This window comes from Choloepus didactylus, chromosome 4 (assembly GCF_015220235.1).
Source record: "Choloepus didactylus isolate mChoDid1 chromosome 4, mChoDid1.pri, whole genome shotgun sequence".
In the NCBI taxonomy this organism is placed as follows: domain Eukaryota; kingdom Metazoa; phylum Chordata; class Mammalia; order Pilosa; family Megalonychidae; genus Choloepus; species Choloepus didactylus.
The window spans coordinates 57,716,025-57,742,509 of NC_051310.1; the positions used below are offsets into that span (position 1 = coordinate 57,716,025).

Below are 26,485 nucleotides of genomic sequence, written 5' to 3' on the forward strand. Positions count from 1 at the left end.
GAGTCAGACCACAGGAGCCTCCATTATAGAGGCGTAGCTCCCATTCCACCTTGGAGGCACCAAGGCCTTGCTTTGTGTCTCTGGGTCTATGTGTAATGAGAGCAGGAAACCCTTTCATTTGGGAGCTGTTGTCTTTGCTGAGTGATCTTTGGCAAGTTATTTAAGCCCTCCATGTCTTAGTTCTCATTTGTCAAATGAGAAAATAATAGACCCCCCCCCTCAAAGAATGGTGCAAAGATTGAGTTTATACATAAAGAGCACTCAGAACACAGCGTTAGCACCCAATGCACATTAACTGTTATGATGACAATGATGATGATGATGGTGATAGCAATGACCATGAATATTGGATTTAACAGATGGAAGCAGCCATATGATGGTTAGACAATTTCCTCGACTCTCAGCAAGGTTTTAACAATTCCCCACCCCATAACTTCATGACCTTATCAGGGTTAGAGTGGCAAACACAAGGGAGAAGGGCTATTGTTTTATCTGCCTTTGTGAATTATTGGGACTGATGGAAGAGTTTATGAACTAATAGACCAAAATGGGAAATTCACCTTGAGGATTTCATTAACCTCTTCAACTACATTGAGGGCAGTAGAGAAGTGACTTCTCACACGGAACCCCAAGAATTAAAAGAGTGAGTGCTCCACTCTACCTCTTAGCCCTGGAACTCACCAGCTGTGTGATTTGGGGCCACTTAGCCTTTCTGACCTTCAGTTTCCTCATTTGTAAAACTGGAAGCATACCATACAGGATTGTTGAGACTAGCAAGTTCTTGGTACTGGGTGAGACCTAAATAAGTCAATTATTATGACTATTACAATGTTTTTTACAAATGCACTTACAGCTTACAATTTACAACTCGGAGCAGTTTACTTTCATGTCAAGATTTGTCCTGTGATTGTCCTCTCCCTTGTTTTGAAAGATGTTAACACTCATAGGAATTCCATCACTTTGGCTGGACTTGATCCTTTTGCCCATGTGAAGATGGGGAGAAGGTGATGCCTTTCTAATTGCCCATGGAATGGGTCCAAGTCATCCTGTGTGTGTGTGTGTGTGTGTGTGTGTGTGTGTGTGTGTGTGTCTACAGATTCAAGAATAGAGACTAGTTCATGGCTTCTATTTCATGATCAAGACTTTTGAAGATTTTTGAGATGTCCAGACGCAAAACCCCCTTGCCATTGACTCCTTTCTTTCTAGTTCTTTCCCTCTACCTAACAAGACTTACTGATTATTCTGTTTCAGCTCCTCTTGAATCTGTCTCTCCTTTCCACTGCCTCAGATGTTCTCAGTTGCTTCTTCCCTTGCCTACAGTTTCTTTTGGATTTGCTCTATTCTGCATACTCCCTGCAATTGTTCTCACCTGTCCAGCCCTTGGTCCCCCTTCCTCTGATGACAGCACCCAGACTTCCCTTTGGGAACGTATAAGTTAGAAATGCATTCAGCTACAAATAATAAGAAAGCTGACTTAGGCTGGAACACATAGGGATTTGTTTCACTCACATATCAGGAAGTCTGAAGGTAGGTGATTGTTTACCCAGATTCAATGTTTCTTGCCTTGGTTGCGGGCCCAGGCATCGCATCTGTACTCAAGGCAGGATGAACAGAGGAAGGAAGCACCGTTTGTATTTGTCCTGTTTTCAGAAAAGTTGAAGTTTTCCCAGTAGTCCCCAGGATACTTCTATTTATACGTCATTAGCCAGAACTGTTGAGGTTTTCTCTAACTGCAACGGAGATAGGGAAGGCTAGCACTTCATTTTTCTAGACTTTAAAAATGGAGATAGGAAAGGGAGAGGGGTGCTTAGGGGCGTTGGGTTTTCTAGTCAACACTGCCTGCCGCAGAAAACTCCTCTCCCAGTCTCAGGGGACTCCGATCTCAGGCATGTAACTGTGACCAATCAGAGTGTTGCTTCACTCTAGCCACAGTGATTAATTCAGGAAAGGCTGCATGGTCAAAGCCAGGGATAACAGAGATGAGACTCAATTCCAGGACTGTAGCTGAAAGTACTGAGAACAAGAACTCTTGTCTGGATTTAAATAGTATTTTAGCCTGATGCTGCTGGGATCATCAGACCACCCCATAAAGAAAGCCAACCTGAAAATGACTCCAAACCCAGAGGAAACCCAGAAACACAGAGGGAACCATGCTGATGACATGGATGAAATCTCTGAATCCAGCCATGCCTGAACCCCCTGAACTTTAATTTATGTGAGCCAGTATGTTCTCTTTTTTATTTAAGCCAATTGGAGTTGGGGTTCTATCACTTCAAATAAACCCTGTTGAAGTACCGTGCAAAGTACCGACACCACGTGGTTGTGCTTATGTGTTTATATACCAGGATCCCCCAGCAGACTGATGCTCTGCTGTCAGGAGCTATATCTTGTTCATCTTTGTATCCCTAGGGTCCTGTACTGGATGTGACACAATAGGTTCTCAATAAAGGCTTGATTAATGAATGAGCTCCTCTGCTCCCCATTGCCAACTACATAAAAACCCAGGCTCTGTTGCTTGGCACTCAAGGACTCCCATAATCCAGCCTCCACCGTTCTCTCTTCTTCCACCACTCCTCTCAACAAAAATCACTGCTGGCAAATTGGCTCACTTGCCATTTCTTTAACAAGCCACTCTCTTCCATCTGCTCATTTCTTCAATCCTTTCCCTCTGCCTAGAATCACCCTTTCTCCCCTTCTTTGCCTTTCAAACTCCTACATATTCAAGAAGTAACTCAAATATTGCTTCTTTCATGGAGACTTCTTTGATCATCTCATGTCATAACTCCCACAGCTCTTGATGAGTCTCATCAGACACCTGTCATGTCACTCTGTGGTGGTTGGTATGTCTCTCATCTTCCCAATTAAACCATTCACTTTGCATCTCTTACAGCACTGGCAGGGTGTCATTCATGTAGCCGGGCTCAGGAGACATAGGTAACTGAAAAGATCCTCCCTCAGTGATGAGTTTCCATCTTACCCACCCCCCACCCCTTCCGAGGTTTCCTTCCACTGCTATGGTTGCTAGTTGGCAACTGGCTTACGAGCCTCTCCAGGTTCATCTGTATTACAGAAACCCTGTATTTCTCCCAGCCACATCTTTTAAAACTTTGTTTTCCTTCTTAAAAATCACTTTATATACACTTGTTGAGGTATGATTGATGTAAACTGCACATAATTGAGGTGCATGATTTGATGAATTTTGACAATCCACAATCAAGATATTGAGTATATCGCCCACACCAAAAGTTTCCTCCTGCCCCTTGGCAAACCCTCTCCCAACCTCCAGGCTGATCTGCTTTCTGTCTGTATAGTTTAGTTTGCATTTTCTAGAATTTTATTTAAAAGTAATCTATAAAAATCTAAAAAAAAAAAAAAGGTATACTCTTTTTTTTCCTTTCAGCATTATCAAGACTTACCTATGTTGTTATGTGTATCAATAGTTTGCTACTTTTTATTGCTGAAGTGTTCCTTTGCATGGATGTACCACAATTTTTTTTTAATCAATTCATCTGTTGATGGACATTTGGATTGTTTCCGGTTTGGGGGCTATCACAAACAACGCTGCTATGAACATTTGTGTACATGTCTCTGTATGGACATGTGCTTTCATCTTTTTTGGGCAATTGGATACTTAGGAGTGGGAGGGCAGGAGCATGTGATAGGGACACATTTAACTTTATAGAAACTGCCATACTGTTTTCCAAGGTGGTTTTACCATTTTACGTTCTCGTCCATTCCAGTTTTTCCATGTCCTCCCCAGATAAATTTTCTGCTCGTCCCCATATATGAAAGTCAGTGGTTTTCAAACTTGAAAAAAAATTTATTTTTCTTTAAGCAGAAAACTTACAAAACAAGAAAGATCATACCTAGACCCCAGTAAACAAAGCAGATAAGGAGGTGCTTTGTTTGAAAGGTCAGGAGAGGTGTGTGTGGCTGGAAGACTCCGGGGCACCTCTGCACGCTCCGGGGCCCAGAGGAACCCTGGGGGAGAACCCCGTTGTACGTTCTGTGGATGAATGATGCTTAGCCAGATTTAACTTGCAGCTGCGCTCTGGGCCTGCCAGAGACACGGCGCAGAGACACGGCGTAGAGACGCACCGCAGAGACGTGGCGGGCAGTGTTCTCCACGCTGGCGGAAGGGGCTGAACACGCCAGGAGCCACAGCCGGGGCGCTGGAGGTGGTACCATTCGCCATAGGGAAATGTTCTTCAGGATACAGAGACCACCCTTCCACCACCACCGCCTGTCAGTCAAATTTACTCGGTCTCCAAGACTAATATCAGAAGCTGTGCAGCTCCAGATATCAGGAACAAAGAAACAAGTTGGGAACATTGTGCACGAGAAAGATTTTAATAAAGATTGAGCTGTCTCTGTGCATAGATCCTACTGCCCTTCCTATTGTGATTCATTTTTCTTAAAAAATTTTTTTATTAGAGAAGTTGTGGGTTTACAGAACAATCATGCATAAAACACAGGATTCCCATATAACGCCCTATTATTAACACCTTGTACTGGTGTGGTACATTTGTTTCAATTCATAAAAGCTCATTTTTTGTAATTGTACTATTAACTATAGTCTGTGGTTTAATGTCGGGGTCACTGTTTGTGTTGTGCCATTCCAAGGATGTTTTAAAGATGTATTCTAGAGCCATATATACAACCTAATATTTTCCCTTTTCACTACATTCAGATATATGTTTCGGTGCTATTAATAATGTTCACAATGTTGTGCTACCATCACCGCCATCCCAAATAGAAATTCTGTACCTTTTAAGCCTTAACTCCCTATTCCCTAAAGGTGTTGTGATTTTGACAGTGATGCAGAGCTAGAATGAGCAGCCCGAGTCCAAGGCAACTCATATTCCTGGCCTCAGCGGGCCAGGGTGTAGCCTAAGCGGTGGTCAACAGTAGACAAAGCTCCCCTTACACCGGATGCTCCAGGGGGACCACCCCTGTTCTCAGCCTCACAGTCCCCACTGGCTGACGGGGTCTCAGCCTGCCTGTGGGGAGCTTGATCAAAGCAGATTCCAGGGCCCTAGTCCTTCCTTTGGCATCCCTGGGGCAGGGACCTGAGGAGCTATGTTTTTACAAAGCTCTCTGCTTGCTCCCTACTCCACTTCCTCCTACTTTTTATTATGGGAAATTTTAAACATCTGCAGAAGTAGATAGAATACTGTAATGAACCCCTATGTACCCATCACCAGCTGCCACAAATAACACTCCACGGACAGTCTTGTTTTCTCGCCACCTCCACTCAGCCTCACTCTGCATCCCAATATTATTTTGAATCAAATTTCAGATATCATATCTGGGCTATTTCATCTGTAGACACATCAGTATGTAACTCTAAGAAATAAGGACTTTTTTTTTTTAAGCGGTAAACACAGTATCATTATCCCATCTGTGCCAGTTTGAATGTATTGTGTCCCCCAAACGCCATTATCTTTGATGTAGTCTTGTGGGGCAGACGTTTTGGTGCTGATTAGATTTACTTGGAATGTGCCCCACCCAGCTGTGGGTGATGGCTCTGATGAGATATTCCCATGGAGGCATGGCCCCGCCCATTCAGGGTGGGACTTGATCAGTGGAGCCATATAAATGAGCTGACTCAAAGAGAAGGAACTCAGTGCAGCTGTGAGTGATGTTTTGAAGAGGAGCAAGCTTGCTAGAGAGGAACATCCTGGGAGAAAGCCATTTTGAAACCAGAACTTTGGAGCAGACGCCAGCCACATGCCTTCCTAGCTAACAGAGGTTTTCCGGACGCCATTGGCCATCCTCCAGTGAAGGTACCTGATTACTGATGTGTTACCTTGGACACTTTATGGCCTTAAGACTGTAACTGTGTAACCAAATAAACCCGCTTTTTATAAAAGCCAATCCATCTCTGGTGTTTTGCATTCTGCAGCATTAGCAAACTAGAACACCATCTAAAAATATAAACACTAATTCCTGGGTGTTTTCTTATGCACAGTGAAGTGTGAGGACCACAGTCCAAAGCTCTCTCATTTGATTGGGAGGCCAGTTCTTCCTGTGGCAGGAGCCACATCTGAAATATGTCGGGGACAGTGTGCATTTTAAAAGAAAGTGGGCAAGAGCTCTGTTTCTGAAGATCCACACTCACAAGAGAGAAAGACCCCACCAAGTGGGGCTAGCAACTTCAAAAGGGCCCCTGAGCCTGGACCCGGCATTGTGATTGAGAGGACCTTCTTGACCAAAAGGGGGAGGAGAGATGAAACAAAATAAGGTTTCAGTGGCTGAGAGATTTCAAATGGAGTCAAGAGGTCGCTCTGGAGGGTATTCTTACGCGCTACATAGACATCACTTTTTAGTTTTTAGTGTGTGGGAATGGCTAGAGGGAAATACCTGAAGCTGTTGAACTGCAACCCAGTGACCTTGATTCTTGAGGGTGATTGTATAACTATGTAGCTTGCACAGTGTGACTGTGAAAACTTTGTGGCTCACACTCCCTTTATCCACTGTATGGACAGATAAGCGGAAAAATGGGGACAGACATTAGATGAAGAATAGGGTGGGATGGAGGGGATGGAAAGATTTAGGTGTTCTTTTTTGCTTTTATTTTTACTTTGGAGTAAGGAAAAGGTTCAGAAATCGGTTCTGGTGATGAATATACAACTGTATCATGGTGCTGTGAATAATTGTACACTGTGAATGACTGGAGGGTGTGTGAATATATCTCAATTAAACTGTATTTAAAAAAGTAAATGAACAATGGTGGGAGGAGGGGAATGTGATGTTTTGGGTTTTCTTTTTAATTTTAATTTTAATTTTATTTTTTGGAGTAATGAAAATGTTCAAAGTTTGATTGTGGTGATGAAAGCACAACAATATGACAGTACTATGCACAACTGATTGTACATTTTGAAGAATTTTATGTTATGTGATTATATTTCAGTAAAATTGCATAAAAAAATAAAAAGGGCCCCTGGGTCTCAGAAGGAGGCCAGATCTGGTGCCTCATAGTAGAAGCCTCCTATTTTTGTATTTTCTAATACTAATTTTTGTATTTTAAACTAAGGGACAGCAAGAAGGCACTTCTAGGGAATAGTCCCTGGGGGTTACCAGGATGACATCTCTCTGCTCCCTGACGTGACCCTCAGTTTCAACAGTCCGGTTAGAACATCTGGATTTTGTTTCGTGGCTCTGCAGTTAATGTGCTGTGTAGTCTCCTCACCTGCCTTATAAAGATGACAACACTTGCCCCGTCAGGTCACACGGTGTGTGCTTGAAATGTCGGTATATGACGTGTTGATTATGTGCTAGAGAGGCTGGGTGGTGTGGTGATGATGGCCCTGTGACTTCTCCTACCCGAGGAGCCTGCCCAGAAAGCTTTATAGCCTGTTCTTCACTCCAAAATCTCCATTTACATTTTCTCCCAGGTGCCAAAAGGGAGGCGGCTGAGTTTCCCCAACACCCAGAGCCCCCAAGACTGGTGGGCAGCACAGGCCCCGCTGGGACTCTTACCCCACATTCCCCATCGGGAACCCTCTATGGTGTGGTGACATGCCCCCTCGCTGCTTGTCTTCCATCCTCTGCTGGTGAAGTTGCCGTTTCCCACACAGAACCAAGATGGCTTTGGCCTTGGGTAACCAGGCATCCCTTGATTCCAGTGGGAGACAGGGACCGGGGGAAGGGAACTTTACAGGCAGAGGCAGCTTCCTGAGGGAGCCACGAGTCACCAAGATCTTCTCTTCCTGTCTCTCCTCAGAGGTGAATGCTTCTTGGTAGTGAGTGACCAGGATGACCAAGCAGCGTCTGTATAGCGTAGTAGAGACAAGATCTCAAGGCCCCCTGACAATAGGCTCTTTTCCTTCCAGCAGAGGCCACAGTGTGTATAGACTGTGGCCAAAGGCGGGGCTAGTGGCTTCAATGACCTGAGGACAGAAGCTTCAGAGCCTCTAGCCCATCAATTTTCTGTCTTCTTTTAGATGCCTGGGGTGGCCAAGGTATGTCCTCCAAGGCCCCAGTCCATCCAGGAGCAGTAGCTCACTGGCTGGTGACATTTTACCCTTAGAGTCAGGCTGATTTGTCTCCTCCACCCTCCTGGTGCTCCAGAGGTGGTTCATGAGAGGCTGCCGGGGCAGGTTCTACAGCACAGAGAACTTTGGGTTTGCCTACAAAGGTCTCTGGTAACCAACCATTTGGTGAAATCCTAGATATGATGTTAGGGAATATGGTGAGAACATGGGTTGGAGTCAGGAGGTTCTGGGTTCCGCTCCCTGCCACTGAGGGTGAGCATTGGTACAATTATAATAAAGGGAAGCGTGATGGCATCTGTGGTAGGTTGAAATATGTACCCCAATAAGTACATGCTCTCAATCTTAATCCACACCCCTGTGGGTGTAAACCCATTGTAAACAGGACCTTCTGAAGATTATTTTTAGTTAAGGTGTGGCCAACTGAATGAGTGTGGGTCTTAATCCATATGGGCCTTTCGAAGAGAACCTGGAAGATACAGAAGCCAGAAAGGAAAGGACATTGCCAAAAAACAGAAGGCAAAGGGACAAGGCAAGAAACCTGTGCTGGTTTGGATATGTTATGTCCCCCAAAAAGTCATGTTCTTTAATGCAATCTTTTGGGGGCAGACTGATTAGTCTGTTGATTAGGGTGGAAATGTTTGGTTACATTGTTTCCATGGAGATGTAGACCCTGCCCATTCAGGGTGGGTCTTAATTAAATCACTGGAGTCCTATAAGAGAGCTCACAGACAGAAGGAGCTCAGAGCAGCTGAGAGAGACTTTTGGAGACATTCTTGGGAGCTGACAGAGATGCTAAGAGATGCTTGGAGATGTGGGCAGAAGGACAATTGGAGATGCTAAGCTAAGAGATGAAGACCAGAGTTTGACCCAGAGAATCTAAGAGAAGACCCACAGAGGCTTAGTGAGAAATGCTCTGAGAGAGAGAAGCAAGGATGCACAGGAGCTGAGAGAGAGTTGCTGAAACAACCCAGGACTAGCAGATACCAGCTATGTGCCCTCCCAGCTGACAGAGGTGTTCTGCACACCATCGACTGTTCTTCAGTGAAGATATCCTCTTGTTGATGCCTTAATTTGGACACTTTGATGGCCTTAGGACTGTAAATTTGTAACCAAATAAACCCCCTTTATAAAAGCCAATCCATTTCTGGTATTTTGCATAATGGCAGCTCTAGCAAACCGGAACAGAACCCCAAGAACTGCCAGCAGCCAGCACCAGAATGTTACAGACCCTGGGAGAAAGCACACCTTGCCTGATACCTTGATTTTGGACTTCTTCTAGCCCTAAAACCATGACCCAATAAAATCTTGTTGTTAAGCCACAACCATTTTGTGGTAGTTGTGATAGCAGCCAGGCAAACTAATACAATATTTCTCAGCATCACAAACCACAAATCTTTTGACCCAGCAATTCCACTTGTGCAAAATCACATATGTACAAGCGGACTCACTGCAGTTGAATTTGTAATGGCAGAAGATAGGAACCATCTAAATGCCCATCAGTAGTGGGTAAGCTAAATGACCCATGGTCGTTCCATACATGGATTCTTTAAGGAAGGAGGCATTCATTGCTATAGAATGATCTGCCATGATATTATTAGGTGAAAAAGGTGCGATTGAGAACAGCACACAGTATGCTACCATTTGTGTTTTTTATATGCATAGAGTATGTATGGACACATTCACACGAAGCTAAAAAACCAAAGTTGCCTTGGGGTAGTCATCTGGGGGATGGATATGGGAGGGAGATATTTGTTCACTGTAGACTCTTGTGCAATTTGAATTTTGTACCGTGTGTGTATTTAAAATAAAGTAGATTTAAAATAAAGTCTTTGACTTTTATGGGCTGTGTGAGCTTGGGCAAGTCTGTTATCCTCTCTAAGCCTCAGTTTCCTCATCTGTAAAATCGGATAATAAGATTTAAGGTACAGCATATCCATAAGGCTGAGCACTAATGGGCAAGGAGTGCCTTGTGTAGGATGTGGGCATAGTAGGGATTTAAGAAGTGGGGCTCCATAAGGTTAATTGATTGTGTTTAAATTGTTACCATCCTGATGCCAGGGCTGGGAGAACAATCCCAGGCTAGAATATGGGTTTATTTGGGAGGCTGTGAGTTCCTGCAGGAAAAGGATGGCATCTTCCTCATCTTCGTCTGGTCTGCGGCCCCTTGCAGTTGGTACAACAAGCTGGTGCTGATCAAAGTTGTGCGGTTCTGGAGCTGCTTCCCCAGAGCACGAGTGAGTAGCTGAGACGACACTGTCCACCAGAGGGCGCAGCTGCCGCACTGCGCACCTCTCATTTCTGGAACCTCTTGGACTGCCAGAATGTGACAGGAGATTTGCCAGAGAAAATGTTTAAGCTGACCTTTTTCCTCCTTGCCAGGACCACTGGATATATTGTTTACTTGGTTCCTGGTAGGCCTGGAGGAATTCGTTGTCACCATTGATTGTGACCAATTGTGTTGCATGAAGGTGCACAGTGATTCTGGGGACTGGGGGAGACGTGTGTGTGTGTGTGTGTGTGTGCAAGACCCTGGGTTGTGCATTCCAGGTCAATTAGCCTCTGCCTGGAGGGTGACTGCCCTGGAATGGACAAGCTGTCCTAGGCTTATCTGTCCTGAGTGGTCGGAGTATGGGGCATGTACCTCACGTTTGCAGAATGCTTTACATTCCCAAGTTGCTCCTTCCCACCCTGAACCATTGCTCCTTGCTGTTCCTGGTCCTTCATCAATTCCTGCCTCCCTGTGGCTTTAGCAACAATCTCTTCCTAGAGAAGGAAGGAATCCCCAAGAGGATTCCGCATCCCAGCTTCATTGGCCTCCAAATTCCCTTCCCTACAGGAGGATGTCCCTCAGCCCCTGCTGGACTGTGTCAGGGCCCTCTGTCCCCACCTCCCCACTCACAGCAGACGCAGGGGGGCTAGAGGAACTTTTCTCTCAGCAGCCCCTTGCTGGGGCGGCACAGAAGCTCATGGCTCCTGAGGCTTAGATCCAGCCCCCAGGCTTGTGGATTCCAAGGGAAATGAAGAAACAGTCTGTTCACAGGATGCCAGGCTTTGGTGGGCACTTCCAACTTATGGCCTGGGGAGAGTGCTGGAATGACCCAGAGTGCTGACGTTGTATCCTGTGACTCTTGCCATTGGCCGTGAGTATGGCCTGGACAGCAGTTGGATAATAATATCAGCCACTAACACTCAAGAGCGTGTCCTGTGAGCCAGGTACTAGTCTAGGTGCTTTGCATATATCAGATCATTTAATCCTCCCAACTACCCCATCTATTTCACAGATGGGGAAATTGAGGCACAGAGAGGTAAAGGAATTCACCCAAGGACAGATAGCTGGTTAACTGGCAGTGTTGGGAATCGAACACAGGTAATTGGTCTTCAAAGCCCCAAGGGATTTGAAGCCAGGCCATTCAGGCTCATAGCACATCTTCAAGGTAGTGAGATGGGGAGAAATCCCCATTTTAAAAGTGAAGAAAGTTTGATTCCCAAATGCCCAAAAGAAAGGCCTTTTTCCAGAGTCTTGGGCAAGGAATGCCCCATTCAGAATAAATGCATAAATAAAAAAATAAATATAAAGCAAAGCACCTTGAACATGTGCCTAAGTTGGGGGCATTTGGGGGAGGAGAAGGCCCTTTCCTGCAAAGCAGACTGATAAGCTCCTTCTCTAAAGGTGCATCTGAGAATCTGAGGCTGCAGAAGCAGCAGAGCCCCTCAGTGCCTCTGTCAGGAGCCGCCGGAGAAAGGCCATAGCTGGTGCCAGGGCCCAGGAAGAAACTCGGGCCTCCACCAGCTGCAGGGAGGGGTTTGAGCTGAGTTTCTTTGCTCCTGGCACAGCCAGTGGAAGTGGGTGGGGAGCTGCTGCAGGCACTTCTGCTATGCTGTTACCTGCTCCTTTTAATTTAATTTTATTTTTTGAGTCAGTCCCTCAAATGGTCAGGTTTGCTGGCTTCCTGCTGGCTCTCCTCTGAATCCAGCCTTTGAATGGGAGACTGAGTCAGAACAGCCTTAAACAACCCCTGAAGGTGAGAGCTGCAGCTCATAAAAGCACCTTTCATAGCATTAAATTCCCCTGCTTCTGAGTCTTTGAACATGGAGTGATCCACAGGTTGCAGCCCAGCTTGAGGTGTATGATAAAAGACATTGGCCAGCACGGAGTCAGAGCAAACAGAAGAGGAGAGCTGGGGCCCTGCGCTGAGACCCTGATGATTCCACAGCAGCCCGGGGGCTGGGCAGCAGGTCTGCCAGCCATCGAGGACACGGCCTCATCCACTTGGAGTGCCTCTGGACTTGGAGGACCTGAAGAGAAGCAGTGAACCCAAGCCAAGGGCCCAGCATTTGTCCTTATAATGGGCACGGGTTCTCCGCCACTGGGGACAGACCCTGGCCAGACAAGAACCCTTGGACCTTAGCCAGCTTAAACCATTCATTTGCTCCCTACTGGCAGGCAGCCTCTGGTAACTATCTGAGTCTCCTTCTGGGAATGGGGCAGGATTGTGCTCCCAGTGCTCTTGAAATTAGATGTGGGCATGTGACTCGTTTTGGTCAATGAAATGTGAGCAGAAGTGACAAGTCTCATTTCTGGTGGAAGCCACATCCCTCTTCCTCTGCTGTGACAAGCATCAGTGCTCCAGTTGGTGGCTGTGATGTCAGCCTGGGGTCCAGAGTGGCCATATGGACTATAGGCCCCAAGTGACCTGTGAAGGACATACTGCCCAGGGAGAAATAAATCTTCATGGTTTTTAGCCACTGGTATTTGGAGAGTGTCTGTTTATGAAGCATTAATCTAACCTATCTTGACATATACCTTGGTAATCAGATTAAGCAATTCTGGTTGATAGATCACTCAGCTGACATGTCATGTAACTCAAGGAACAAAATTCATTAACCTAATTAAAGTATACATAATTTCCAGGATTGAGTCTTAGTGGTAGGCATTGCAAGCACCATTGCAAGTCCATTAGGGGAGAAATCTGGGAAGTGGCTCTGAGCCGGCTGAAACCCCACTGCTTATTCTGTCTTACTTAGACAATCCCTGTAGGTAGGGCACCCAAGGAATGCCATGATTCTGGTGTTTGTTCTTAGTTTTCTAATGAGTCAATGGAAACAGCTGTCTTTTACCCTCATCTAGCAAAGCTGCAGAAGCACTTAACATTATAGACCACTTCAGTGAAAAGGGAGACGCAGGTCCTCTTAACCCATGGTTCTCATACTTGGCTGCACATTTGAATCAGCTGGGAACTTACCCTATCCCTATGCTGGGGCCATGCCCCAGACCAACTAAATCAGAATCTCTGGGGGTGGGGGCCCAGGTATCAGCATTTGGTAAGCTCTCCAGATCATTCCAATGTGCAGCCAAGTAGAGAACTATGGCCATGAGGCGCCTCCCCCTCAACTAGGGACTATATCTTAACAAATGTCTTGAGATGTCATTTTGCAGAATCCTGCTGCCTACAAGTAACCTTGTGTCTCAGGCTCCAACAGATGTTAGGAAGGAAAGGCCTGTGAAGTCACCACAGTCTCTTCAGTGCTCCTACTTGGTTCTCAGAGCTTAAGACAGGATTTGGAAATAGACCTGGATTTGTGCCCTTGCCCAGCCCTGTAAAGTTTTGTGACCTTAGACAAGTTGTTTGATGTCTCTGGACCTTCGTTTCCTCATCCGTAAAGTGAGATAATCTAATGTCAATCCTATCGTCTTAGCACAATAGTCTCTGCATAACTGCTACCTATTTATTATTATTTTTCCCAGGTGATTTGTCTTGAATGATGAGATAGGTCAAATAACATATGACAAATTCCATCAGCTGCCCATACCCCCAGCCCACTCCTTCTCTGGTGAATGGGACCCCAATTCCCTAGCTGCCCAAGCCAGGAACTTGGGCGGCATCTTGGACTCTTCGGTCTCTCTCTTACTTCCCATGTTCAGCCACTCCTCAGTCGTGGTAACTCTGCTGCGTAAGGATCCTGTAGATCTGTCCAGCTCTCCCTCTCCCTGCTGCCACACCCATGGTGGATCTCCCCGCCTCTTTTTTTTTTAATTCAATTTTATTGAGATATATTCACATACCATACAATCATCCAAAGTGCACAATCAACTGTTCACAGTACCATCATATATTAGTGCATTCATTACCCCAATCTATTTTTTTAACATTTTCCTTGTACCAGAAAAAGCGAAAATAAGAATAAAAAATAGAAGTAAAGAAGAACACCCAAATCATCCCTCCCACCCTATTTTTCATTTGTTTTTTTTTTTTGTCCCCGTTTTTCTACTCTTCCATCCATACACTGGATAAAAGGACTACAATCCACAAGGCTTTCACAATCACACTGTCACCCCTTGTAAGCTGCATTGCTATACAATTGTCTTCAAGAGTCAAGGCTACTGGGTTATAGTTTGATAGTTTCAGGTATTTATTTCTAGCTATTCCAATACATTAAACCTAAAAAGTGTTAGGTATATAGCATGTAAGAATGCCCACCAGAGTGACCTCTCGACTCCATTTGGAATCTCTCAGCCACTGAAACTTTGTTTCCTTTCATTTTGCATCCCCCTTTTGGTCAAGAAGATGTTCTCAATCCCACAATTCCAGGTCCAGATTCATTCCATGGAGTCATATCCCATTTTGACAGGGATATTTACATACCCGGGAGTCAGGTCCCACGTAGGGTAGAGGGCAGAGAGTTTACCCACTGAGTTGGCTTAGTTAGAGAGAGAGGGCCACATCTGAGCAACTAAGAGGTACTCAGGGAGACTCTTAGGCAAAATTATAAGCAGGTTTAGCCTCTCCTTTGCAGTAACGAGCATCATAAGGGCAAGTCCTTGATAGAGGGCTCAGCACATCAAACCTCCAGTCCTCAATGTTTGTGAGAACATCAGCAACAACCCAGGTAAGGAAGCCCAACACCTCTGCATTTTCCCCCAGATCCTCAGTGGGGCCCTGCATATATATTTTATTCTCTGCCCAAATTACTTTGGGATGTGTTGCTATTTCACAATAACCTATGCAAACCTACCAGGTCTCACTTCTTATTACAAGTTCCATGTAATTATGTTATTTGAACAAACTGTATGAGTTAAATTGTTTAGTAAATATAGATCTTGCACCAACTAAACATTTCCTCCCTTGGTCTCACATGGTCTCACAGAAAATGCAGTCAGTATCGTCCTTTACCCTTTCACCCGATTTACCCTAGTCCTAACAACATCTGCTTCATTCATATCTCTCGTTGAAGTCTGGACTCTTTTTCAGCTTTTTTAACAGCTGCTATATGTTCTAATACTGACATTCATATCTGCTGAGTTCTAGCTCTGAGTTTCAGGTGTCATACAGATACCCAAAGTTCCAGGGATTGATCAACCCTGCCTCTACTTTTGCTCTCCTCTAATCCATTTCCCAATATGTACCCAGAATAATCTTTTTAAAATAGAAATTGCCCTACTAGATATTACAAAGCAAGTTATAAAGTTATAAATTAAAACAGTGGGTGGTGCTAGAGCATGAAGAGACAAATATACCAATGGAAAGAAAAATAGGAAGTCCAGAAATAGACCTAAATACATAGAGGAAATTTGCACATTATAAAGGTCATGTTTCAAATCAGGGGAGGAAAGAGAAATTATTCAATAAATAGTATAGGAACAAACTGGGTAGCTATCTTTGCATAAAAATAAAATTGGATCCATACTTCATATGGATAAATTTCAAATGGTTCAAAATATAAATGTAAAAAAAAAATGAATCCATGAAAGTACTAGAGGAAAACATAGTATATCTTGAAGTGGGGGGGACTTTTAAAATACAATTCAAAATCCGTAAGCCATACAAGAAAACTTAGGAAAGTCTACTAAATAAAAAACAAAAACCTTTATGGTGAAAATTATCATAGTCAAAAGACAAACAACAAACTGGGAGAAAGATTTGTGACTCATATCACAGACCAAAGGTTAATTTCCACAATATACAAAGAGCCTCTATAAATTAATAAGAAAAAAACCAATAATCCAATAGTAAAATGGGCAAATATATGGACAGATGGTTCAGAGGAAAATACAAATGACTATTAAACAATAAAAGGATGCTCAACCTCACCCAAGAGAAATGCAAATGAAAAGGGTACCAATATTATTTTTTTTATTGGTTTGGAAAATACCAAAAAAGTTTGGTGATACACAAATTGCCAAGAGTGGAGGAAATAAGGCATTGTCATTCATTGCTGATGGAGGGCAACTTGGCAATAACTAGCAAAATGACAAATGATCCCTGTGGTAGATTGAAGTGTGTACCCCAGTTTAGACATGGTCTTAATCCACATTCCTGTGGCTGTGAATCCATCGTAAATAGAACTTTTGAGGATGTTATTTTTAATTAAGGTGCCCAACTGAAGCAGGGTGGGCTTTAATCAGGATTACTGGAGGCCTTATGAAGCACAGGATCCAGGAAGACAGGTTCAGAGAAGTCCACAGGGGGAAGCTGAAATCACTGGGAAGCTGGAAAAGAAAGGAGAGGACATTGCTATATGCTGGAAAGCCAAGGGACCCCAAGGATTGTCAGGCCACAAGAACGCTACCCATAGCAGGAGGTGAAACCATGAGACAATAAATTCCTTTTGTTTAAACCAACCCATTGTGTGGAATTTGTCACAGCAGCCTGGCAGATTAAGACAATACCCTTTGACTCACCAACTGCACTTGTGGGAATTTTTCCCACAGCTACCCACGTACATACGTACACTTTATTCTTTGTGGCATTGTTTGTAATAGAAAAAGAGTGGATGTAAGCTGAACATCCATCAATATGGGGCTGGTTAAAGAAGTTGCGTTAATCTTCAGAGCAGAGCACTGGGCAGCCACCAAAAAGTATGAGGTAAAGATACAGAATGGTCGCCAAAACCCATTAAGTGAAAGAAGAAAAGCCCCTCACAATGCTGAACAGTGTGCGTAGTATGCTCTTTCTGTGTGTGTAAAAAGGGGGACCAAAGAATATACTGGCATTTGTATATATATGAAATATCTCTTGATGAGTACACAAGAAACTAACACTGGAAGGGGGGAAAGGATATCTGGGGCATAGGAAAGCAGGGAGACTTTTTCCTTATGCCCTTTTGTTTCTTTTGAATTTTGAACCATGTGAATGTATTGCCCCTTCAAAAAAAGAAATAGACAAGACAGTAAGACCAAAAAAAAAAAAAAAAAAAATCCCCCAAGCTCTTATTTGATCATATTGCTCTTTGGCAAGGACAGCTACTGCTCTTAAGGCAGAGTCTAAATTCATGACCTTGCCTGGCCTCCTTCCCCATCACTCCCCATTCTCTGCATTCTCAATTCCAGTTATAAATTTACTTACTGCGGTTCCTCAAACTTACATGCTCTGTCTTGCCCCCAAATCTGGAAAGTCCCTGAGGCTCTGTCTTAGAGTTCCTGCTTTTTGTCCTTTCAGGGCCATTGCTCCCAATCTCCTGGAAGACCGAGGTGGCTTGGTTGGAATATGACTCCCCTCATGAGTGAGGCTTCTCCATCGACCCAAGGACTAGGCAGAGCTCTGCCCACTGGCTTCCTCTGGGCTTTGGGGCAGTCCACCATCCTGCCTGGGGAGGAGCACCACAGCCCTTATTCTCCCTGCTGCCCACTTATGGGCACCATGACTCTTGGCTTTCCTCAGAAGCCACACAGGCTAAGAGACTGAAAGGACCCCAGGTGATCCGCTGGGGTTGCACTGCAACCCTGGATTTCCCCTACCATTTCTGGAAGGAATCTCGTGCTCGTGTTCTGTGAGGTGTCAGCCTCCAGACATCCCGGTGGCCAACACCTAATCCTCAAGAAGTTCTGTTGTGGGAGGAAAGTGCAAACCTGTGGCCTGCCCCCTTAAGCCTGTTTTTTTGAGGAATGGGTTGGAATATTAACAGTTCAGAGGCACACCTGGATAAATGCAGTGAACTGCAGGTAGTCAAGGGCTTAGATTCTGTGTCTTACGAGAGCAAAGTGGAGTAGGTTGAGGAGATAAAGAAGACCAGAACTTGGAGCAGAGAGAATGGGAGAAAGTCTGCAGGGACTATGCCTTCTGCCCTGGGGTTGGATTGGCACATTCGGCAAATGATTTGTTAGTCATGTTTCCCTTTATTTCTCTCATCCACAAAGTGCTGTCTTTGCACATATTTCCTCTTGGATGAGTAACAGGGTCATAGGTTAAAAGGGATTCAGATGAGCAAGGGCTCGCAGCTCCGTGAGTCTGATAGGAAATTGATGTTCAGCCTCTTCCCAGAGAACAGACCTGGGATGAGCAAAACAGAAAGCAAAGTGGTGAGGTCAAATTGGATAGATTTGATTTTGGGGTTTTGTAGATTCATCTGACTTCACTTATGAGCCTGTTATGAGTTTAAGGCATGGAAAGCTGGAAATATCTCACTAAGATGTTGGAGCAAACAGAGGGACACCCAGTCCCAACTGTGTTTCCCACAGAAGGGTTTCTACTTCAATTTTTAAAACCAATGGAGAAACAGTTTGGCAATCTTATAAAGCTTGTACTTTATAAAAACAGCTCTGGTAGAACTGTTTAATTCACCAGAACTCTAATTTTGTTTCTCCTGGATTGGACTTAAAAAACACAACCTCAAAAAAACTGTGTAAGACACCATTTAAAAATATGCACTCTGAGTCAAATGTAAACACAAAGCTGTCTTTTTATAAAGTACAAGCTTTATAAGATTGCCAAAATGTTTCTCCGTTGGTTTTAAAAATTGAAGTAGAAACCACTTAGAGTGAAAAAAATATTCCATAGAGGAAATTCTCAGACATTGAATTCCCGTGTCTGCATCACAGACCATGGATGAGGCTGTTCTGACAGTGCCACTGGGTCAGGTTGAAGCCTTGGGAGGAAAGGTCATTTGCTCTAATGGTGATACTAAATAATACCTGATGCTTAAGTTTAACTCATGCATAAGTCACCCATATTTCCCACTTCCCATATCTGTGTCCATATAGACCTCCAGAACTTGACAGAGAGAAGTGTGAAGACCACAGTCTCAGGGTTGCTTTGGAAACCGTGCTCTATTGCTTGACCCATTTCAGAAGACTTCGGATTCAGGCTCCAACCTCTCGCCCCTGGTCCCATTACCTCTGGGTCTACCGCCTCCCCCTGCCTCCCACCTATCTCCTCCAACACTTTTGTCTTTGGCGCTTAGAAATGACTAGTAAACAAAGGACTTGCCATTCTTGGGCCAACTTCTAAGCACTCCTCAGATCTGACAGCCACTTTTCTACCTCATTAAGGGAGATACTGGCATCAGGATTTCCATCATCTCATCTTGAGGGCAGACTGATTTTGCAGGCTGACCCCAGAAGTTAGGGTGCCAGAGTGGGGTTACTTCATAGTAATTTGACAGAATAATCTTCTGTTGAATATGATAAAAAAAATAATGGGGACTTGTATTTTACAAAAGCATTGGATTCATAGATTGGAAATGAATAACTGGTCTTCACAGATAGTTTGAGAAGCACAGAGCTAGGGCATCCCAGAGCTGTTGATCAGGATCCACAGGCTGATGTGCCCAGGGAAGGGCTGGTTTTCAAGCATTGTAATGTGTGGATGGAAAATTAAAAAAAAAAAAAAAAAAAAAAGGAATTGCATGACTAAGTCTATGGTGTAGTATCTGAGAGATCAGTGCTGGGCCATGCTGTACTAGCACTGCCTGCTGGGAAAGGTGTGGAAATGGATCAAGTGTGGGCTGCAGGCACTGTGATACTGGGTGAGTCAGATCCAGCCCGAAGTCTCCACACTTTCCTAGGCAAGGATTAGGTTCTGGCTATGCATGAAGTTTTTGCTGATAGAAGTGCCACCCCAGATCTTCCCCCCAACCTCTGGGGACAGTGGGCCTTGAGCTGATTGGGAGGGATACCAACAGATGCATTGAGCATCCAATGGCACAAGTCCAGGTACTTTCAAGAGTTTGGATTCTCCTCTTTGCCTTGCCCCCATGGCTTCTTTCTCCATGAGTATGGAGAACATGTGTTGAAAATACCTACCAGGGCCCCTTCTGGACTCATGGCTTGAACCCACTGTAGCCTCTTCGAAGCCATTATGCTATGCTGGTGTTAAACATTCCCCTTTGATAAACAGAACCAAATCTCTTTTTGGGAGAGGGTCTAGTCCTAAAAGCTCTAATATATAAGTAATCTTTTCTTCAGGATTGACTGTTCCATTGCAAAGGTTGCTGGCAGAGAGCTGCAGCTTTGCTGATAAAAATTCCTCACCTGCATTGAGCCCCAACCCCACTTCAGGCTCCTCTTTTTCAATCTCACAACTCTCACATTTACCCTCATTCCACACTTTTCATAAGTGAGGCTCAACTTTTCTCTTGTACATTCATTCCCTTCTCTGGTTATACTACTACAGTCGTACTCTGAGATACAGCTCATTCGGGTTACAAGAATTCAACATTATGAGGAATTTCATTTAATGCCTCAGCTCACCAGGCATTTCTTCATGTTTACAGGGACTAACTTGGATTTTGCATGTCTCTTGAACAGCTGAGCCTGGCAAAAGGGGAGTTACTGGGTGGTCAGCATCATGATGTTAAGTTGTGGTTACCTCAGGGAACTCTTGGGTTGCTAGGGTATGGTGGCAATAAACACTATACCCTGTTTTCTTTTGTCCTTTTATTTTTTTTTTTTAAGACCCAAAGGTTATTTATACAAAACTTGAGTATCATAGGCCAAAAAATAAAACAAACTCGAGGCTCAGAGAGGTTATGCAACTTTTCCAAAATCACACAGCCAGAGAATGCTGGAGCCAGATTTCAAACCTAGGTCCATCTCTCTAGCCATATGTTTAACTGCCACATTATTTAGAATTCATATTAATATGTATTATATATTATATTTTACTTAGAAGTGTTAGAATGAGATTCAAGCCATGTGTAGGTAAAACTCTGAGGCTCCAGGGAGGCCGCTCTTTCTTTATGCCATGGCCAAGGTGTGAAATATGATTTCAAAGGCATTGCGAGTGGAGAGCAAGCTATAAACAATACTATTTGCAAGGTTAGAGCTTGTATTTAGAAACATGCCCCTAAGTCATTCTGGGCACAGATCAAGCTGCATAAATGTTTACATCCCTCTTCCCATCTTTTGTCTAAAAAGCAGCTCATAACTGAAGACAGATTTTGCATAGAATGGGCAGGTAGGAATAGTTAAGAGGGATTTCATGCTCATTTTCCTTGCTGGTTTTTTCTGAGATTCAGTTCTTGTCTTCTAATCAATCAAGTCGACCAAAAAACAAAAAACAAAAAACAAAAAAACAAAAAACACACACACCAGTGATACAAAACCTTGTATTAATCATTTCCCTTCACTTTCAATATAACGTTGATATGAAATATAGCCAGGATTCTTAGTTACGTGGGAGGAAATGAGTAATAAATACATTGTAGCAAGTTTAAACCACAAGGGTGTTTCACTGGTAACAACATTTGAAAACTGTACACTTGCAAAGAACAGCATCTTCAAACATTAGTATATCTGTATATCAGTAAAGCTTTTACATGTAACAAACATGCGATTTCCATATATGACAAATTTTAAAAATATGCATTGCTTGGCAACATGAACTAGGCAAAAATATTTCTTTGTTCACTAACTTTATACAGGAAAACAGGACGGAAGGCATGCATGTACAATAGGGATGCCTGCACAGGGCATGCAACAAAACAAAGCTTTTTAAAAGTCAGCTTACATTAGGCATAAATACATGAGGGTTATATATTAATAAGGGAGGAAGTCTTCTGTTTGACATTATTAACATTCCTGTTTTCTTCCTATTCCTCCCAGAGGAATACAACATTCACCTTTAAGTAAAGATAAAGGAATTACAAAAAAATAAAACTCGCTTTGCAAACATCTCTGATGACTTGTAAAAAAAAAAAAAAAAATCAACATTAGTGTTATCACATCCCCATGTGCAAATTATCCTTCCGCAGGTCCTCCTTGTAACAGGCACACCCAGACAGCCTCGAAGAGGCAGCTTCCCCACATCGCTGCCGGAGCTGCGTGCTGCAGACATCTCGAGAGGCCAGCGAGACTGGGGTCTGCTTTTCCTCCCCTCTCTGCCCCCTGGGCTCACGCCGCAATGCATTCAGCCCAGCTCAGCCCCTGTGCGCCCCGGTTCTAGCTGGGGAACGCACGTTTATAAACCTTGCACCTGCCCGAGCTACAAGTGGTGCAGGAGAACAAAGGACTCGGAGAAGCCTCCCATTCCGAAAAAGGCAGCCAATGACACCTCAAAAGAAAACCTCGTTTCCCTCAGTGTCTCTGTAAATGAATGGGAGCGGGTTGGGGGGTGGTGGGGAAGCAGCTGTGGCTCTGATCCTGGGTACCAAAAGGGGACCGTCGATACACAGGATTTGAGAGCTTGGTGCAAACAGCTGCCCTGGGCCGGCGGATCCAGCATTGTCTATTTTGCTCGCTGGCCTTAATTTTAAAAAGTGAAATTCAAAAGTATGTGGGAAAACAAAACAAAACATATCAGCAGCAATGTTTCATTTCTTGTACACAGTTCATGTGTTTCTTTCTACTGTTTCTGTTAAGAAACTACTATGAATAAAAAGCACCAATAAAACATCATACCCGGTAACAATATTGTGGCTCCCACTGTCCCTGGGACAGTGTGGAAATGCAGAGTACATACCGCTTAAATCAGACCAAGGGGAGGGGAGAAACATGTAGTGAAATAGTTTTTACTCTGAGATTTTTAAATCATTTACTATTTACCTAATATAAAACAGTTGCATCTGGAGTCAATGGGTAAATACAAAAAAAGGCACTGCCGCTTTATTACTAAATATCTGACTTCACAGCCTTATGCATGCAACTGTTTGATTCTTATTTATAAATAGACTTCTTTTGCTTTAGGATTTTAAAATTGAACTGTATACCTGCAATCAACACAGGACTCAAAACAGGATGGGGAGAGGCTCCTAATTTATCAGAACAGTCAACTTAAAAAAAAATTAAAACACTAATAGCAAAACACAACTAAGTAGATAAATCTATACACTGTCAATGAAAAATAAGCTTTTCTTTTTTTCTTTTAAAAAACGAATTATGTTGTTATTAATAACAGACTTTATCATGGTTACCAGCCATAGCAAGTTAATAAGTAACATATCCAAAATAATATCTCTAATAATCAGATAACCAGTTTCTATATTCAGTGAAGGAATAAACAGAAATTCAGATTTGCAAATACTTTAAGGTCTTCTTCCTTTTAAAGGATTCATGCTAATGTGATTGTGTTCACAATCTTGTTTTCTGAACAACATTGAGTCTTGATGGATATACGTGTTTGAGGTGCAGCAGATCCGAGTGCTTTCTCATTTCTCAACGAGCTGTGCAATACCATTGTGTTTTCTCCTCTTTATTAACTTTCTTAGCATCCAAAAGACACATTCCCAAACCTTCTACTCTTACCTTTGGCCTTCAACATTTTTTACCTGTTCTTCCTGTCTTGCATGTGATCATCCATCCCAACACATTCTAAGCTTCTTTAGAAAAAGGAGGGGTGGGGAGGGTGAATGTTAATGGCATTTGGTTAAAACAAAAACCAACTTAAAAATGCCTCCCTCTTTCTGCACATGGATTTGCATCTTTAGAACTTAAGTCACCCAAGGAAAGGTCTGTCTTTTATTTTGTGCAATGCATTAAATTGTGGACTCAAATAAGCTTTCTTTGCTGGCTACAGGCTCTATGGTTAAGGTGATCTTACCTTTTCAAATTGCAAAAGGATGTCAAAAGCCTTGTCACAATGCCCAAGGCTGGCTTGGATGTGCAGTTTTAATCTTGATGACAAGAGAAAGCTGTTTAGATTTCATTAAGGCCTTTTAAATTTGTATTTTTTTTTTCTTCAAATAACCATAAGTGAGTGCAGTGATTTTCATGGTCTCATCTCTTCAATTCTGACTCCGACCACACCACAATACTGGCGTCAGACTCAGTCATTTAGCAAACAGGCCTTATACCCGCTCCTTTATCTCCCCTCCGGCTGAACATTCGTACCATCATTTACACAACCCAATTTTCCAGTGCAGAGCACAGCTCCTGTTTGATTTCCTCCAAAACCCTCCACTGCGTCAAATTTCGAAATGCAGTCTTTCTTGCCCTTAAAAAACAGAGGTATTACTTTGTGGTACCAGTTTGTTAACCTCTCACCATGTAATGACTTTTTTTTTCCCCTCTCCTAGCGTGCCTGGATAGATCAGACAACCACACAGCAACCCCCTGACTTTCGCCATGTGGACAGCGCTGTCGTTTCAATCAGGAAGTGAACCTTTTCCACCCCATCTTCTTATCTTCTTCACAGTCCACCGGGGATGGTGGCCTGGGCCACGTGGGCCCACGTCTCCCTGCACGTGCTCTCTGACACTTGCCAGCTGCCTGTCTACACACTTCGCTGGGCCTTTCTTCGCTCCTCTTCCTCAGCAGTAACCGAGTGAAGGGGACACAGTCCCCAGGTTCGGGTTCCCGCGAGCAATCCTACTGCAATCAATGTTCTGGATTTATGACTTGGGTATTCAACCTTTGACAAGGGAAATGTCTTTCTTCTTGCCTTTCCCCCCCTGCAACGGAACTTGTACCCACTGATGTGTTTGTACAGCAAGGCCAGGAGTGATAGGACAAAACCCTGAGGGTAGGGTGGGAAGGAAGAGAAAACTTGGGGTGAGAAGCAAATCCAGCACAGAAAGGGTCAGCAGGATTCTTTTTGATTCTCTGTGTGATGTGTGCTAAACCTATACCGATCACATGGTGCCATCATCCTTGTACCTTCACATTGCTCTGCGCACATTCTGGCCACATCCTCGCCCCTTCAATTCCACCGCCACCCTCCTTCCACCTACAGGTGAGAGTCAGGGTGGGGGGACAACTCTGGCCTACGTGACTGCATCCATCTTCCCGAGAAGCAGAGCTTGGCAGCCCTTTTAAAAGACAACCCTGCTGCTATTATAAAAATAGAGAGAAAAAAATGAATCTGTTATCAACAATGAGTTCTTTACAAAAACAATAGTATGAAGAGAAGTTCTACCCAAACTCTTTACACATTATGTACCCTTTAAACTTGTTATGTAAACAATACACAAATCAAAAGTTTGTCTGAAATTCTGTGAGAGGGGATTTTTTTTTTTTGCCTTCTTGCCCAGGTGCCCAGGTGGCTCTCTCCAGCGGCTGTTTCCATCAGGGGCCTCAGGGAAATCCGATCAGTGGAGACATAAACAGGGGGGCCCCCATCTTGCTTTTGGTCACATGTATCCATGACAGCCTTCCTTCTGCGGGCTCACTCGGGAACCAGGTTTTCTGGAAGGCTCCCCAGGGCCTGGGGCTTCTGTCTGCCTCCTGGGTCTCTGGATCTCTTTCATGGCAGTTTTCTTTTTTTTCCTTCCCATCCAGGAAGCCACTGGTCTCCCCCCACCTCCCTCCCAGTCCTACATTTCCCTAGAGACTCTTCCCCACCCCGCACACCAAACCAGCCCATGTCAGAAAAGAACCGATCCCAGGTCTACTGATATGTTTACAAGGACGACCTACGCTCACAAAATCAAAATGGGAGAGGAACCAGAAAGAACAAGGCTGCAAAGTATCTTGGAGGATTCTGTGCAACCCTGAAGATGGCTGACACTGGACCCGCAGCAGTCGATTTCACGGCCAGCACTGTCGTTCCCAGCTCCAGCTTCTAGATTGTGGAGGTCCGGTCAACCCCATCTGGGAGAGAAAGAAGCACACAATGGGCATCGGGGAGCAAAAATCTCTGTCAGGCCTACCTACACCAATGCCTTGCAGAGTGGGCCTCTTCTCTGAGGACAGATAAGGGCCAAATTCATTCATTCATTCATTCATTCATTCATTCATGTGTTCGTTCATTCACTGACGAGCCTACCCACTCAACAGCTACAGAATTGCTGTTTTTGCCACTTGCCACACTGAGCACAGGAACCACGATGAAAAGACCTAACCTTTGCTTTCCAGGTGCTCACTGCCTAGGCAGGACAGACATGTAGACAGTGACACTAGGAGAGACAATTGCTGCAAGGGAGTATGTACCAGACACAGCAGGTCATGGAGGGAGGAGTGTGTAAGTCAGCCTTGGAAGTCAAGGTCGGTTTCACAGAGATACAAAAGAACTTTTCTAGGTTGCTGCTGGTAGGAGAAGAAAAAATTTTCTCAGGCAAAGAGGAGGCAGGAGCAGCTAAGGGTAGGGAGGGTATACAGCTCATGTAAAGGTGTGGGGGCAGGCCAAGGCATGGTGGGAGCGGATGGGTTAGAACGAAAGGAGGAGAGGCAGTGGATGAGCCGGGCAGGGGCTACAACAGCCGGCAGGGGGGCCTTTTCTTTGGCAGCATCTCCTTCCACCCTGCATGAAGACGGGAGACCAGGTGGCTGTGAGCCTGGTTGTCCTCCCTGGCACCTAGCAGGGCTCAGCACAAAAGAGCCACTGTCACCATGGAGGAGG

The 26,485-nt window shown here is 44.2% G+C and overlaps 1 protein-coding gene across 5 annotated transcripts in view; it reads right to left on the reverse strand.

The window, feature by feature from the left end:
- Nucleotides 1–21,302: 21,302 nt before the first annotated feature.
- The window catches only part of SAMD4A (sterile alpha motif domain containing 4A), a 245,799-nt gene continuing 240,616 nt past the window's right edge, over nt 21,303–26,485 (reverse strand). For all 5 annotated transcript variants that reach the window (XM_037832667.1, XM_037832671.1, XM_037832670.1 and 2 more), the window contains one exon: nt 21,303–25,737. In XM_037832667.1, coding sequence (XP_037688595.1) covers nt 25,709–25,737 — 29 coding nt within the window. In that variant the 3' untranslated portion in view covers nt 21,303–25,708. The remainder of the gene's footprint in view (nt 25,738–26,485) is intronic.